This window comes from Haliotis rubra, unplaced genomic scaffold (assembly GCF_003918875.1).
Source record: "Haliotis rubra isolate DU_JTF1 unplaced genomic scaffold, ASM391887v1 Scf159, whole genome shotgun sequence".
In the NCBI taxonomy this organism is placed as follows: domain Eukaryota; kingdom Metazoa; phylum Mollusca; class Gastropoda; order Lepetellida; family Haliotidae; genus Haliotis; species Haliotis rubra.
The window spans coordinates 671,752-689,510 of NW_025765547.1; the positions used below are offsets into that span (position 1 = coordinate 671,752).

At 42.0% G+C, this 17,759-nt stretch overlaps 2 protein-coding genes across 2 annotated transcripts; one reads left to right on the top strand and one right to left on the bottom strand.

Annotated features, from left to right (window-relative positions):
• Positions 1-3,916: 3,916 nt before the first annotated feature.
• LOC124271242 (proline-rich transmembrane protein 1-like) lies at positions 3,917-11,980 on the bottom strand. The gene is made up of 4 exons (XM_046706331.1): positions 11,825-11,980; positions 7,241-7,446; positions 5,735-5,863; positions 3,917-4,618 (listed from the first exon to the last, which is right to left on the bottom strand). The coding sequence occupies exons 1-4, from the start codon at positions 11,838-11,840 to the stop codon at positions 4,442-4,444; spliced, it is 528 nt and encodes a 175-aa protein (XP_046562287.1). The 5' UTR covers positions 11,841-11,980; the 3' UTR covers positions 3,917-4,441.
• Positions 11,981-14,030: 2,050 nt separating this feature from the next.
• Positions 14,031-15,206, top strand: LOC124271222. Its single transcript, XM_046706299.1, has 2 exons — positions 14,031-14,655; positions 14,767-15,206. Exons 1-2 carry the CDS (start codon positions 14,031-14,033, stop codon positions 15,204-15,206), a joined length of 1,065 nt encoding a protein of 354 aa, XP_046562255.1.
• The last annotated feature ends 2,553 nt before the right edge of the window (positions 15,207-17,759 follow it).

Here is a 17,759-nt window from a genome sequence, read left to right on the forward strand (position 1 = left end):
GCGTTTTTATAGTTGATGAAAACATAGACCGTGCTCATTATGTTTGTTGAACCGGGTATAGCAATGGTTCTTGATCATGGTGAATGTTACAAATTGTCTGTACACATCGTTTTGAGAAAGTCTTGTAGTATCCATTGCTTTCTGCAGTTTTCCATTGAAAAGTGTTACCAGAGTCAACTCGTGGATCTCGCTGTTATGGTGTTTCATCTACACCAGTAAGTCATGATATTAGTGGTCACATAGTTCTGTATTCACATTGTTCTGAGAAAGTGTACACAGTGTCCATTGTTTACAGTATTCATGGTATACAGCCCGAACGTTACTGTCGTCAGTCAGTGGATTTCAGTGTTGTGTTTCCTGTGTCAGAGTGGCTGTGTGTCTGGTATTGACGCCATGTTATTGATGTAGATATAATACATACACCGACCTGATAATTGATTCATTGATTATTATAACCAATTATGACGCGGACATTCTGTTCAATGCTACTTATTAAAATTGCATACTCTCTCTGTGTTGAATAATCAGTGAATGGACATTGGTGTAATAAATTTCCAGTAGATGAAATAGTTAAGATTTCTTTCGAAGTGACATTTTAGTTTTCACACATTGTATGCAAATTTTCTATTTGTTTCAATTTTATTTGAGTAAAGCTGAATTCTTGCTCTCATATTAGGGGCGTAGCTACCATTATGAAAAAAGCTCGGGCTTACACGTGATTTTGAAAATGAAAGTTGGGCAAGCTCTCAATACTATCTAAATGTATAGCTTTGTAACATATCGGGCTTACCCGAAAATATTGGCTTGCTACGAGCCTGCATATTATATATTGCATATTGATCTGTCTATTCATATTTAGCATCTATGAAGAGTTTTATGAAGAGTTTTTGAAAAAGTTAAAGAACATTTTGTATTTATTGTGAAAGTATCAATGTATTGTGATTTGCAACTCCTACAGCTTCAGTATGTCACCATGCATACTTGCGGTCAAATGTTGTCTTTGTATTGCGTGTTTGTAGGTTACACAGTCATTTCTACCTCTCATTTCAGGTTAGTGATTTACTGTTACCCTGGCTCTCTTCACTGTACTGTTGAAGGATCTGGATCCACTTGCACAAAGTGACCTTAGCGCTGCAATGATTGTAAGTCTATGTTCAAGTATTGGAGTTACAATCACCTTAGCACTAAGATTGCTTTGTGCAAGTGGACCCTAATGTTCTGAATATGCTTTTGAGTTGTGGTCAGCAGTAGATTACAAGCATCCATTTTGTGAATGGGTTTGTCTATTGTGTTCGTCGTTTGTCTATAAGTGTTCGCATTGTCACAACTTTGAGTAGTAAGGATGCACAGATGCATGGTAAGACAGTAAGCAGCAAACACCTGTGTAAGCCAGTGTCAAGTAAATTTCTGCTTTCAGTAAGTTTAACTGTTAGGATTCAGTATAGTGTTTGAAATCTGTATGCTGGTTCTTTAAGCTTTTCTCCTTTAGAGTTTGAATCAAAGAACCCCCATCTCTTTATCTTTTAACATTTGATTATATTGTGTTTATTGTGAATATTCAGCAAATTGCAAAATTTTATTGTGTCAGAAGGCTATGTAGTGACACCAAACAAAACAATAGTGACCATTTTATATTGTACGATCATCAGTCATAAAATAACATTTCTGTTTGTATGTTTGAACAGTTTCAAGCAAATGATTTAATTCACTGAAATCAACTCAGTACATGTTAGCTGTACTGCAAGTCTTCCTTTATGATGGAATTGTTTCCAGAACATGTGAAGTGGTGAGATTTCTTTTGTTGTATCGTGTATCCTGTATCATATCGCCTCTTCCTTTCAGATATGTGTCATCACAATAGAGTGTAACTTAATAGCACTATTCTCCAGTGACGCCAGGAGCCATGATGACATAGGGCGTTTCTGTCACTGTTCATAGTCATTTATAACTCTATTTACAATTAATCTGTAAATATGCCACATGAAATAGGGCCTGTACATCAGAGCTTCAGTAGAAGTGTTAAACCATGGAATGTGAAGGTATAGTTTAATTCCTATGTGAATGACAGGAGTTACTCAAATGATGTTTGAATGAAGATATTGTTGATCATGTTGCAGTTATTTTGAAGATAGTAAGGGGCTACGGTCTTATAATTTCAGGGGGTGCCATATGTTGCACAAAACTTGATTCTGTTTTGCTAAGTGATGAGTGTAGTCCTAAGATTGTTCTCTGTTTGTCATGTGAATGTTCTTTGTCACTATTTAATGATGTACATAATATTTGGCAAACATGAAACCACTTGATAATTAGAAGGATGGTCCTCCTGCAGGTATCTGTAGGTAGGAACAGATTTTTTGGCAAAAATGAACTTGACCCTTGGTGTTTGTATTAGTTAATCCAGGGCATTGATAAACTTGGCAGATTGTTGCCATGGTGATGGTATTTTTGTTAATGAATGAAGGTCATGATGGAATGTGAAAAAAGGCCACAGCTAGGACAACACCTTGTATATTCCTGATATTGTATGTGTTGCTGGTTAAGGTTTGGGGTTCTTCTTACGACAGTGGCAGCTACATTGTACATATATATCTCATCACCACCTTTGTTTCAAGCACCTGCGACACCAAAGAGACTGCTTCCATGATTATTGTTGAAACTATTAGTGACTGATGGTCATATGGACCCTGATGTTAATAAAGTAGCTGCCTGAAAACTTGTTTATCTCACTTCAGTCACCAATTTGACCCAATAGGACAATCATACCAAGTGCAAGCCTTGTCACCTTCAGCAGAGCTCTATATGTAAAACTTAAATTTGTATGTATGTACTCACTGTTAACCTTTAGATATGATGTACAAGCTTAAAAACATTTATCCCTGCTCAGAAAGGCAAGCCCTTTGGGCCAGTTCTGCTTGTTGATGTGTCATGCTCACCTCTGCTCACAAACAGGTGCTTACTCTTTCACATGATTCATTTGTGTACATGGGAATGAATTAAGTATTTCAAAGTGACATGTCAGGGTACCCTCAATCCAAGGATATTTGACAGGCTGATCACTTAGAAATATCACTTGAAGCATATATTCTACCAAATAGCTAGGTCTCATGATGACTGTACATAAAGAAGTATTTTATCAATTGCAATCACCATGTAAATAAACGTATCTCAAATGATTCAGAGCTGTTATATTTGTTGTGTTTGTCCTCGCAGTTGATGCCAAGAACTTCACACAATAGTCTTGCATTCCCATATTCTGTGCAGAGTTGCATCCTTTTGCTGTTTCAGAAATATTAGACTGTTTTCGTGACAGATAGTTTCATTATGGTGCATATTCGGTTATGAAGAGTAACATTCTTCAGCCAATCCTGAAACTGCTGATTGTGATTTAAATGCCACAGTTAGTCCTGATTAAGTTGCCATTTGCATTGGCCACTTTAGGCTTTCCTATCACAATATGCCGACACATAATAGTGATCGAGATTGAAAGCTGCCCGCAACACATTCACTCACTCACTCACTCAATCACATTGGAGAATACGGTGATATGACCACTCCTGAAAAACTTCAAGATGAACTCAGTGCTTCAAGGTTCATACAAGCTGAGTACTGGATTATAAAGGGCACATGAAAACCCATCTTTAAGTGTCAATCTCAAAAAGGCTTTGCATTTGAGTGTTACAAATCTGAAGAACCTTCTTGTTGCTTAATGCACACTTACCAAGAGTTCATCGCTCAGCCTGGGGTTTAATGGCTTATTCAAACAATGGACATGTCAGTACGTCTACAGTAGACAGTTTTAAGAATTCTTAACATGCCCACAATGGCACTGTTTGGTTCGATGTCTGTTAATTGATTTGATAAGAACAAATTTACACACATTTCTGGCCTAAAAAATAAAAAACAATATAAATAACAATACAATCAACATTTTTATTTTGCAATAGTCACATATTTGATATCCTTCCTTTCTTAAAACGTTCGTAAAACAGTATTATTTCAAATATCACAGACACTTTTCAGTTTTATAATAATGTGAATATCAACATCTCAACACCTTTAGGTACCATATATATGTATATTGCCATTATTGTTAATTTTATAACATCATTTACATTCTTCAGGTTCTAGACAGTAATTTCAATATATAGATCAGTTGTGCAAATGTTCAAATTTCAACAATACTGTTCGAAAACAATATTTCTGATGAATTTATAAGAATCACCATTTTTTCTCTTAAGGGTGTATCAGGAATGTTTAAAATGAGGATTGTGATTTGGGACAAGCACGTTCCATTTATATTTCCACGCATTTTAAACATTCGTATTAAAACTAATCCGTTTGACTTAATCAAGTCTGTTTTATCAAACAAATACGACCTTGTGAAGGCGCAGAAAGTTTTGCATGACCAGTTGTCTCCCTTCATTTGAGGAGTTATCTTCCTTTAGTAGCAATCGTAACAATAACTGTTGTTGTAGGTCACGACGTATGCAACGACGATGACGATGATAAGTACTATTGATATGCATCCACAAGCGATGGCCCACAGAGACATGCGTCGTGACTGTGCAGAGAGCAGGATGGAGCCGTTAACGTCGCCTCGGGTCAGGGCGTTACGTGCCTGCAAGGTGAAGGTCAGTCTTACGAGTCAAATAATTTTTGTACTAACATACTTGCCCTTGTAGCGCGTTGTGTAATTGTAACTCTAATCAATTCTAACCCGGATCTTCACGGGTATGGTGAGCCATAAAAGATTATCTGGTAAATATATAACTTACAAAATAATCACTGATCGTCAATAATCGGGCGTGTTTTTGAGACAGCACACAATTAACACCAGAGCCGACTACTTGTCATACTGCCGCTTGTAACTTTGCTTACTCTAATTTCATGGGCGGATCCAGGAATTTTGAAAGGGGGGGTTCAGGGGGTTTGAACCCCCCAATTGGCTCCGCCAACGCAAAATAAATCTTCAATGTGGTCTTAAGTTATTTTCGGGGGGTCGAACCCCCTGAACACCCCTTCTGGATCCGCCAATGAATTTCAACGTCGCCTCACTTGGATCGGACTCAGGGAAGGGTGTCGTTTGGGTCCAAAGGTTTTTATGAACGTAGAATTCGAATTATATATAATGGGTAATAGAGGATTTTGAAGCACTACTGGAATGTTTATCTTGCCTGATTTCAAGTAGCGCCTGCATTGAGTTCGTACAACATGGCGAGCTGACTTTGACAAAGGCTGTCTTAATACACTTCAATATTGAGCAACATGTATGTAAACACCACGAAAGCCCCCAGAATGTTGTGTAAAGCACGTGAAATTGAAACTATAAATCCAGTACCAATATGGATTCCCCGAGCTGACCGAGATGACCGACATGGGAATGAGAAAAGACTAGTGTTCTGGTTATCGCCTCCTGTCGAGACGCCTACATGTATATACATATTTTAATTGCTGTTATTTTTCCAAAAGACGACGGAGGAATTAGGAGTACTTTCGTCAAAGATTCCCCCGCCTTAATATGTTTGTATATGTGTATAGTTTGCACATACAACTATTTACTAAATAACAAGTAGCGTCAGCCATGTTATACTTAGAACAAAAAGGACGCGCTATTATGAATTGACTTGTTTTTCACTCTGGTTTGCGTTCAGACGGAACAAAGTTAAAGAAATGGTCACATGTACGATTCGTCTTCCGTTTTGTGACGGGATGACACGAATCCATTGCTACGTACCTCTGACGCTCTCATGATGGCCACTATGCCCAGTGGCCAGAAGCAGCAGATGGTGGCGAAGATGGCCAGACCCATGTTGTCGGGGGCGTTGGTATGAACAGCACCATAGCCGATGCCGGGTTGGGCCACCTGTATTCAATATAGGCTTCGGTTTTACATGTCTGGCATCGTTATATGATCGTAACATAGGCTGACTTCTAACCTTGTATAAAGAACCAAATGCCGTGGCTATTTCACTATCTCGATGAACCATTAGAGAAGATAAGAGAAGATATGCTATCCGCATCACATTCCTCGCGGAATTTTGGATGTCCTGAAAAAATGTTTTATAATAAAGGTCGGCTATTCTTGTCTGAGAATGTTTTTATCAAGTAACGATAGTGTTATAGACGTGGTAAACCAAATCCGCTAAATGCCGATATGAATTTGAGGTCAACAGCAGTAAGTACCTTGAGTCGACATACAGTGATTCCATGTCTTTTTTCTCTGTAAACTACTAATGTACCAGGACCAAGACCTGCCCTAACCTGGGGTGAGTGAGTGAGTTTAATTTTACGCCGCACTCAGCAATATTCGAGATATATGGCGGCGGTCTGTAAATAATCGAGTCTGGACCAGACAATCCAGTGATCAACATGATGAGCATCGATCTACGCAATTGGGAACCGATGACATGTGTCAACCAAACCAGCGATCCTGATCACCCGATCCCGTTAGAGGCCTCTTACGACAAGCATGGGTGACTGAAGATTAATATTTGAACCCGGACCTTCACGGGTCCTAACCTGGGAGTCCGGGTGGCATATAAGTGTGTAGTTGTGTAGCGTATACCCTGTCACATCATATCATTCCCAGAAAGAGGCGGCTATACTTCCTGGGGACGGGGGGCGGTGGGGTAGTCTAGTGGTTAAAGCGTTGGCTCGTCACGCCGAAGACCCGGGTTCGAATCCCCACATGGGTACAATGAGTGAAGCCCATTTCTGGTGTCCCCCGCCGTGATATTGCTGGAATATTGCTAAAAGCGGCGTGAAACCAAACTCAGTCAGTCAGTCCCGGGGACGGATGACTCGCTGACTACACTACTGCATGTCATCATATCCCAATGGTTTCTATCTATGCTCATGATGTTAATCACTGGATTATCTGGTACAGACCACCGTTATTAGCTGGAATATTGCTGAGTACATGTTTTTCAGATACACAGTAGTGACTTCGAACTGAGTCCTTATTATGTACTACTGTAAGGACTGCGTAATCCGCAAACTGATGCACATCAAATAATGTCTTTCATCTTCAATTTCATTTAAATTACAAATAAACAATTGACCTCTATTGACACCGACATTTTATCTTTCGAAGCAGAATTTGAAACAATATTGTGTCTGTAACAAAAATGTCAACCCCCAACCAACACACACACCCCACCACACCCCACCCACCACCCCCACCCCCAACACACACACACACACACACAATAGTTGGTGGAACATCCGCGTCTCTACTGACCACAACGGTCGACTGTTGCTGCATCCCATACTGCTGTGGCTGCATCCCATACTGCGGTTGCTGCATCCCATACTGCTGTTGCATCCCATACTGCTGTGGTGGTGCTCCGTACTGTGGGGCAGAGTACCCAGGGTTGCTCTGGCCAGGGTAGGTGGTAGAGTAGCTGGGTGGGGGTTCGGAGGGCGGGGTACTACCCTCGGGCATCCCTGAATAAACAAACAACATGTAAAGTCCTTTGTTCTACGACAGCTTTTCGTTCGAGCGCCTATCTTATGTCATCTTAATAGCGCATAATGTGTCATCTAACCGGGGACGGTGGGGTAGCCTAGTGGTTAAAACGTCCGCTCGTCACACTAAGGCACGGGTTCGATTCCCCACATGGGTATTTCTGGTGTTCCTTGCTGTGATATTGCTGGAATATTGCTAAAAGTGGCGTAAAACCATACTCACCCACTCTCACTCTCACTCACTCATTCCAACCTGAGCCAGCAAGAAAGCGGAAGTGTGAAACTAAACAGAAGAAACTATACAAATACAAACACTAAACTGTTATTTAAATCCATGGAAGTCCACTCAGTTCATTTCTGAGCGTTTGATCGGCATTCTAGAATTTGGTGAGTCAAAAATGAAACTTACAACTCTATGGATAACAACTTCTTGTTTGTCACTCTATACAATAAACACGAAGTTATCATCCATAAAGTTGTATGTTTCATTTTCAGTAATGTGGATTGTATGACTAAAATCACTTTGAGACCTTCTTTGAATTAATGTAATATAGATGGAGTTGCTTTGCCTCGGAAATATTTGTTTGAATGTGTTTGGGGTGGTTGGGTAGCGTAGTGGTTAAAAGTTTGGCTTGTCACGGCGAAGGTCAGGGTTCGATCCCACAGAAGGGTAAAATTGGTCAAGCACCAGTGTGATTGATATTGCTGGAATATTGCTAGAAGCGGCGTAAAACCATACTCACTCACTCTGTTTATTACCTGTCGCCGTTCAATTCATCCAATCTCTTTTCTGTTGTTTTTATAATTCTTAATATTATTTACAATAATATTCTACCTTTGAGTCCGGTTTTCGATTGTGAAATGGCCTCTACACTAGAAGTATTCCTACATATTTTGTAAGTATATAATTCTGAAAGTCACCCACTGGTCATACTATAGGTACATAGTAACAACGTCTTAGATTGCTTGTGTCATGATGACCTTAGACCGGCGTGCATGATCCCAAGGCCAAAAGTAGAACAGCTCGATAACTGTCTCGTCTCAGATTTCAGTTTCGGAGGTACATTGGCATTGTGCTGTGATGTGTTTCATTAAACCGTGTCTTATTGGCAAGGCTCAAATAATTATTCAATGATGATTTTTATGGAGTGAGTGAGTTTTGTTTTACGCTGCTTTTAGCAATATTCCAGCAATATCACGGCGGGGGACACCAGAAATGGGCTTCACACAGTGTACCCATATGGGGAATCGAACCCGGGTCTTTGGCGTGACGAGCGCACGCTTAAACCTCTAGGCTACCCCACTGCGACGTTTTTTATGGAGAAACATGAACAATGTGAATGCCCCCCCCCCCTCAAATTTATGTACAAAGTAAGTGACCCCCCTGCATGTCATATACAAAGTCAATGCCCCCCTTAATTTCTAAGCTTATTTTAAAAATATTTTCATGTACAAAATATAAAATTGATGAGACCCCTACCTCCCCAGTAAAAAATGGGTGTCCCCCTCAAAATCAACAACTCCTCTCTAGCCATAAGTTATGAACGTTGCCTTACAAATGACAGTAATATTTAGGTATCACACACTAACCTGGAACAGGAGAATTAATTTTATCAATGCGATGCAAAGATCTTTTATCAGAAATCGATATTTTTTCCAAAAGATTGTTTAATTATAGATTATACAACCATGAAAAGCTCTGAAGCCTTCCACAAAAGGCCAGCAGGTAAGGTGTGCTTCACACTCGCCGTCAAATGGGCCTCGTTGGACGGATGCGTCATGGCTAATATATTTATTTCTGTACAGATACGTCTATACATGACCAAAAAACACCTATATGCCTTTGAAAAAATGTTACTGCAATAAATATTCTCCTTGAATAGTTTTAAGATTTACTACTGAATTCAGATATAGGGTTCTCGTGATTTCATTGCAGTCCGATCCTTAGGAGACAGCACGTCTCAAATGTCTCAAGTTGGTGCACTGACTTGACGCCCCAAGACAAAATTAATGTTATTGTAACTATCGGACGATAAATTTTCAGCGACATTCCAGGGTGACCTTAATCTACTAATCCTCGCTGTAGCTGCAATACAGTAGTAGATAACAACCTCGTTATAACGTTCATATTCGCCTTCTATACAGCACAGGTGAGGTGGGCAGCCTAGTGGTTGAAGCGTTCGTTTGTCACACCGAAGACCCGGGTTCGATTCCCCATATGGGTACAATGCGTGAGGCCCATTTCTGATGTTTCCCGCCGTGATTGTGCTGGAATATTGCTAAAATATACACTGGTATCAGACACAGCGACACTGGGATGAGACACAGCGACACTGGGGTCAGACACAGCAACACTGAGATCAGACACAGCGACATTGGGATCAGACACAGACACACAGCGACACTGGGATCAGACTAAGCGACACTGGGATCAGACACAGGGACACAGCAACACTGGGATTAGACAAAGTAACATTGGGATCAGACACAGCAACATTGGGATCAAACACAGCAACATTGGGATCAAACACAGCGACATTGGGATTAGACACAGCGACACTGGGATCAAACACAGCAACATTGGGATCAGACACAGCAACATTGGGATCAGACACAGCGACATTGGGATCAAACACAGCGACATTGGGATCAGACACAGCAACAATGGGATCAAACACAGCGACATTGGGATCAAACACAGCGACATTGGGATCAGACACAGCAACAATGGGATCAAACACAGCGACATTGGGATTAGACACAGCGACACTGGGATCAAACACAGCAACATTGGGATCAGACATAGCAACAATGGGATCAAACACAGCGACATTGGGATCAAACACAGCGACATTGGGATCAGACACAGCGACAGTGGGATCAGACACAGCAACATTGTGATCAAACACAGCAACATTAGGATCAGACACAGCAACATTTGGATCAGACACAGCGACATTGGGATCAGACACAGCGACATTGGGATCAGACACAGCAACATTGGGATCAAACACAGCAACATTAGGATCAGACACAGCAACAATGGGATCAAACACAGCGACATTGGGATCAGACACAGCGACAGTGGGATCAGACACAGTGTCATTGGGATCAGACACAGTGACATTGGGATCAGACACAGCTACATTGGGATCAGACACAGCGACAATGGGATCAGACACAGCGACATTGGGATCAGACACAGTGACATTGGTGTCAGACACAGACACACTGGTGTCAGACACAGGGATATTGGTGTCAGACACACCGACATTGGGGTCAGACAAACCGACATTGGGATCAGACACAGTGACATTGGTGTCAGACACAGCGACATTGGGATCAGACACAGACACACTGGTGTCAGAAACACCGACGTTTAGTTGAGAGTTTTACCTCATAATAAGAAACCAAATTAGGAAGACCTTTAGTTGTCATCGATATGTATATCCTACATTAAACCGTATCTTAATTTTATATATTGTCGTATTGATATGTGTATTTTAAATTATTTATTGTGGCGTAACCAATGTTCCACAAATATGACGATGGGCTGTACATTATCGAGCCAGGGTGCCGTTGTACAAAACAACCTTAGCTCTAAGGTTACCTTAATTCTGTGTTAAGGTATGGGAGTTACGGTCACCTTAGCGCTAAGATTGTTTTTTACAACGGCACCCTGGACCACACAAACCAAGATTAACCTTAAATACTCTATGTGGGATTCGGGTTGGTAATTAGGGACCCAGCAGTGGAAGCAAGTATTATCATCTTTCATATGCAGATTTTACATTTAATACAATAATAGTGTACGTTAAAATATCCCTTGAATATCCTTTTGTCGGTAAATTAGTTTCAAACCAAACTTCCGTTTTGTTGATATTTTTGTTTTTAGGATTCTGGATTCAGCAATGCTATTGAAAGTGAAAAAAAACACCTTTCATCGGAAATTATTGTAAGTAATATCCTGTGTTAAGAATGTGGGTTTTAATTAAATTTTGATTTAGTTTCCAATGTACAGCACCATAACAGAGGACGTTACTGTCAACCAATATCTACCTTTTCACATTAAATGTCAAAAATCAGTTTCATCATACAACCCCACCCAGTACTACCCACACAACTACCCGCTAACCAAAAACAATATTCGTTCAGTCGCTGAATTAATTTCTTTTAAAATAACCAGTTCGTGTATTCGGAAACATATCTCAGACCATACCAAGCCGCCATATTGGAAATGTAACGACATTTTGGAGAGCAAACAGCTCACTCTCGCGGGCTAATAAGGGTGGGTTTTAAAGTTTGAACATAATTATAAAATAAATAATAATAACGGTGTCTTATTAAACTATATTACCTGTTTTCTCGCTCATGTCCTCTAGTGTAGGGTTCTGCGTTAACAATGAATATATTGGTAAATCCTCCCGAAAATGTCGAAACGATGACCTCACCCCGTGTGTTATCAGTTGTCACGTGACATAAACTCGGCCTTTAAGCAAGAAGGAATACTACCACAGGGGTGGGCACGCTGTTGTCGTTACTGTTGACGTCAGAAAAACGAGCCAAGTTAATACCCGGTGTCCTCCCATTACGCAGACAGCCAGTTCGCAGACACCTTAAAACAACAACATTTACGGTTCAGTGAACAGATTATCTACTACCTGTTACCTACACATTATAATAGAATAGTCCAAATAAAAACACAGGAACAAACTGAAGCTACATTATTTATTTTGAAAGATGGACGAAGAGACAGTAATTTGAATATTTATTGCGGCAATATAAAAACAGTTTATTTTCATAAACATTTCGGTTTAACCTTCTAGTCTAACGGGAGTCGGCATCATAATATTGAAAACATCAGCTTAGCTATTAGAAATTGCGACACTGTTGTATCATATAAATCAAATAAAGACAAATGTGAACCTAAATATTATTCATATGGAATAAAGAAGTTATATGTTTTGCACACAATATTAAGATATATGACGAGTGCACTTAATTACGATTTATTTAGAATAAATATTCAAAATATGACGCATCATGTCAATGTGGCCATGGGTGTCAGAATGTTTTTCATTACTTCGAACGCCACTCTCAGCAATATTCCAGCAACATGACTACAGCCTCTAAATTATCGTTTTTACCAGACAATCCAGTGATTGATATCATGAGCAAAGATTGATATTGTACGATGCAGGCAATGGCGTTAAAGAGGTTGGCCTCCCGCCCATTAATTCGCTTCTTGCGACCATCGTATATGTTGCTGGGTACCATTTCTTACCCGGAATCTGTTTGGACAGGGCTAGGTAATTTACACTACAAGAAACACGTGGGGATGCGGGTTAGAGTTATCTTCAGTAACCCATGCTTCTCGTTAGAGACGACTAGCGGGATCGGGTGATCAGGCTCGCTGTCTTGTTCGACAGATGTCATCGTATCCCAAGTGCGTAGATCGATGCTCATGCTGGTGATCACTGGATTGTCTGGTCCAGACTCGATTATTTACAGACCGTCGCCATATAGCTGGAATATTGCTGAGTGCGGCGTTAAACTAAACTCACTCACTCAATCACTCATTACAAGAAGTTGTCCTTGAAGAATCCCGTGAACAGGGCAGCAGCTGGTAAAAGTCGCTATCCTCGCGATACAGACTCGTGAAGACCCGGGTTAGAACTAGTCAGAAGCAAACCATGCGCATGCGCCTTTTATGACAAGCTTGTCATTCGCTTAAAATGATCGTGTTATAACGCATGTCATGGTCTGTGTTCCAGACCCGATTATTTCAACACATGTGCCAACTCTCACGCACATGGCTTGAGACTCGCGCTTTTACATCTCATGTCACGCTCTCATGCTGATGTTGTGAATGATTTATTCAAGAAAATGAAACCATTTTAAGATATTTAGCTATTTTCCTCACCATGCACGTTTTGACCACTTAAAACCACACAAATTGTTCTTAATACATGTTTTCAATGACTTTACTGAGAAGGGAATTCGCCCTTCCCCACCAGGGACCTGGCTAGCTATTCTCGAAACGTTCGTAGCCCTACGAACTTCTTCAGCCCATTCTTAAAACATTGGCTACGATCAAAGTTAAGAATTTTTAGGGCTACGAACGTTTCGAGAATAAGGCCCCAGCTATCGTAGCGCTACGACTGTCGTACCTTCTACTATGCCCCTATTCCACACAGACCACGAATCCCACGAATCGCCACGAATTGATAAATTTGAGGATTCGTGAGAATTCGTGCTGATTCGTGGAATTGTACAACTTTTCTGCGTCCATTCGTGACGCTCTACGATTCATTTACGATACAGGTACGAATATTCGTGGGATTCGGATGGAATCGCACGAATATTGTCAAGAATTCACTACGATTTAAAAGAATCTATTATGGATACTGCCCGAATATTAGGAATCAGTTACGAATCAGTTAAGAATAGGCCGAATGCACGTACGAATCAGGTACGAATAAATGAATTCGGGACTACTCTGGACAATTCGTGGGAGATAGGTATAAAAGGGTCGTCACCCTTGTTTGGGTATCAGTTGCAAAATGGATGTTCAACGTAGAGCAGCTGTCGTATTGACCCTGGAACTGGAGTATCAACACCAGCTGCTGATCACTATCAGAAGACTGTTTCGAAGGAGGAGGAGAAGAGCACCCAGGTGGTGGGTTAGACCGTGGCTGACACCAGATAGAAGACTAGAATATAGTCACTACAACAGACTGATGCAAGAGCTGAGGATGGAAGATGAGAAGGCATTTGCCAACTATGTGAGAATGCCACCCCACATGTTTGATGAGCTCCTCAACAGGATTATCCCAGTCATCCAGAGGAGGGACACCCACAGGGAGACCAGCCCTAGATGCCCTAGAATGAAGCTAGCCATGACTCTCAGACACCTGGCTACAGGAGACCGGTATCACACCATCCAGTATGACTTCCGGTGTGGCTACAGCACAGTGGTATGGATTGTGCAGGAAGTCTGTCAGGCCATCATACAGGAGCTGAAGGATGAAGTCATGCTACTGCCAAGGACCCAGGAGGACTGTAAAGACATTGCCCAGCAGTTCCAAGACCGGTGGAATGTTCCTCATGCCCTGGGGGCCTTGGATGGCAAGCACATAGCCATCAGGAAACCACACAACTCAGGCAGTGTGTTCTTCAACTACAAAGGTTTTTTCTCCGTAGTGCTGTTGGCCCTGGTGGATGCGGACTATTAATTCATCTGGATAGACACTGGTGGAGAAGGTCATCAATCCGACGCACAGCTGTTTGGTGCTTTAGAACTGAAAGAGTGCATTGGTGACAACACCATAAACTTCCCTGACAGCGATCGCCTGCCCAATGATGACAGAGACACAGCCTACTACATCCTGGGGGATGATGCTTTTCCTCTGAGGACTTTTCTCATGAAACCCTATGGCAGGAGGGGTCTGGACAATGACATGCTGGTGGCCAACTACAGATTATCCAGGGGCAGACGTGTGGTAGAGAATGGTTTCGGAATACTGGCCAACAGATGGAGATGCTTCCTGGGCACCCTGGAACATGGACCTGATGTGGTGCGGCTACTGGTGGAGGCAGGAGTCATCCTCCACAACTTACTGAGGATCAGATTCCCTGCTACTGGCAATGCAGATGTGGACCGGGAGGATGAGGACCACACCAATATCCCTGGTGCCTGGAGGGCAGACCAACAGGTGGAGGAGATACCCCAGTTCTAGGCACCCAACAGAGACAATCGTGAGGGCAAAGTGATAAGAGACTATCTTAAGGCCTACTTTAACAGTGAAGCAGGTTCAGTTCCGTGGCAAGAAAGACAGGCAGGAGTGAATGGTAACTGAATGATAAATGTTGATATTTCATGCTAAAATTATGTTAATAGTGTTTATTAATGCTCATTAGCGCTGATAAAATGTTTATGAAAACAAGAGACCCAAGAGGGCTTGTATTGCTCTACTGACTACTGGCACAACAGCTCCCTCCTTCACTATATTTAAATTTCTGCTTTATGTCATGAATGTTTTGTTTTTGCAATGTTCACATTGCCCCAATCCATCTGTCAATATCTCTGCTCGGACCACGCAAACAAAAACAAACTTTATTCTTTTTTAGATCTTTTTTCAAGTTTTATTGGTATTATATGAAACTGAAAGATAGAAATGCTTATCTAAGTACATTCATATCATAATCATATCATATCAAACCAAAACATAAACTCTTTGAGAGGAATTTTTAGACATAAACATTTCACTAAGAGCACCCAGCTAAAAGCGCACAGTCTAAGATGTACACAGCTAAACACACAGTCTATGGAGTGGAGAGTGTGGACCTGTCAAGCTGAGCGGTTGCCGTCGAGGTCTGTGTGACCCGAGTGGCAACTGCTGTGGGGCTGATGTCCATCAGTATCTCAGACAGGTTGAATGACGCTTCCTGCTGATGCTCCGAGGCACTGGAGGACGACCGGGTCTGCTGGCTCTGGGCAGGAGGCACCAGGTTGGTGTAGGTAGCTGTCTGTGATGACCTTTGACGGGGCAGTTCCTGTTGGCTTGGAGACTAGCTGTATCCTGGGAACTGCCTGTCGACCCAGGTTGGCTCCTGTGAGTGTCACACCGACCCCGCTGGGGCCACCGGTCTGGACTGCCACTGCGAGGGGTCTCGCTGCCACTGCTGGTACAGTTGAGGAGGTGCTGGTGCTGATCTTCCTGCTTCCAGATCTGTCTGCTTCTCAGCGTTGAACAGGTCAAACTCGTGGTGGTCACTGGATACTGTGGCTCCTCTTCCTGGAACTCATCACACTGGCTGGTGGTGGTGCCACTCCGGAAGCTATGCGTTGGGTGACATGTCCGATGTGGGGCATCAGGAACTGGAATCTGGTCCATATCCACTGTTGGCGGTCTGTCATCTCAAAAGATGCCTGACCACTCTTCTTCCTCCTGAGTTTCCCTATCTGGTACGGATGCTCTCAAAAAATGTAGTCAATGCCTTCATCTCCTTCCCCATCTCCTGGGCCAGATCTTCCCACGCCTTATTCATTTTAGAGACACAGAGGTGGTCTAACCGCCTCTTGTTGTAGATGAAGACATTCCTCTCAAGGAAGAGGGCCACATCCTCTTGTTCGTCCTCTGTGAGGTTGGACAAGAACCTGACTTTCTTACTCTTATACTGGGAAGAAGCTGCTAGTTCATCATCATCACCAACATCACCAGCCACTGACTCAACACCTACTGACTGAGCTGCTGAATCTGCCACATTGTTTTCAACTTCTGGAGCTGCTGAATCTTCCAGTGGAGGGGTAGCTACTTTTGTGGGGGTTGGGGGTGAGGTGCTGCCTTCTTCACCCTCTTCCCTGGCTCTCTTGCTTTTCTTCCCTCTCCCCTTGCCCTTACTTGCAGCTTTTCTTGGTATCTTGCTAATACGTGGATACGTGGCACAATCGTCAGCAGCTAATGACCGGAAGTGAATGTTAAACTCCTTATATACCCAATTTACTGTCGTAGCTGATTCGTAGGTAGTTCTTACTTGCTTCGTAACTGCTTCGGCGTGAATTTGTGGGATTCCTGACAGATTCGTAGCCGATTCGTTGTCAAACCACGAACTGACGAATACACGAATGAGTTAAGAATACCTAAGAATTGATTACGATTTGGTTACGATGCCTAAGAATGCACTACGAATCTGTTACGAATTAACTACGATTAATTTTAATCGGGAGTGCGTGGCCAAAATTTTGAACAGTTCAAAACTTTGGCCACGAATTCCCGATTACTCAAGAACTGCAAGAACTGACAACGACTATATTACGAATTAGTTAAGAACTTCACGAACTGATTACGATTCAACTACGAATACTCAAATTTGTCAATTCGTGGCAATTCGTGGGATTCGTGGTCTGTGTGGAATAGGGGCCTGGGCCTGGATGTTCGAAGCTGTCTTAGCGCTAAGATGGTCCTAAGTTAAGGTTAATGTGTGGCACTTACGACTGTCTTAGCGCTAAGAGAGCCTCGAAAATCTAGGCCCTATAACATAGATTTACGACTGTCGTAGCGCTACGATAGTTTTGTGAAACGGGGCTAAGATCCCCAGATTGGCCCGACCGGGGCATGCTGGCTAGGACCCCGCATCTCAAGCCTTTTTCCTCTCTTGGGGTTACAGCTCTGATTACAAAGCAACCTAATACAGCTTGAATGTTGAGAGATGTCACGTGAGAAATGCCAAATGAATTTTAGTGATACGATGTTTGATTGTTGAGCGTAATTATATGGTTTAAATATTCC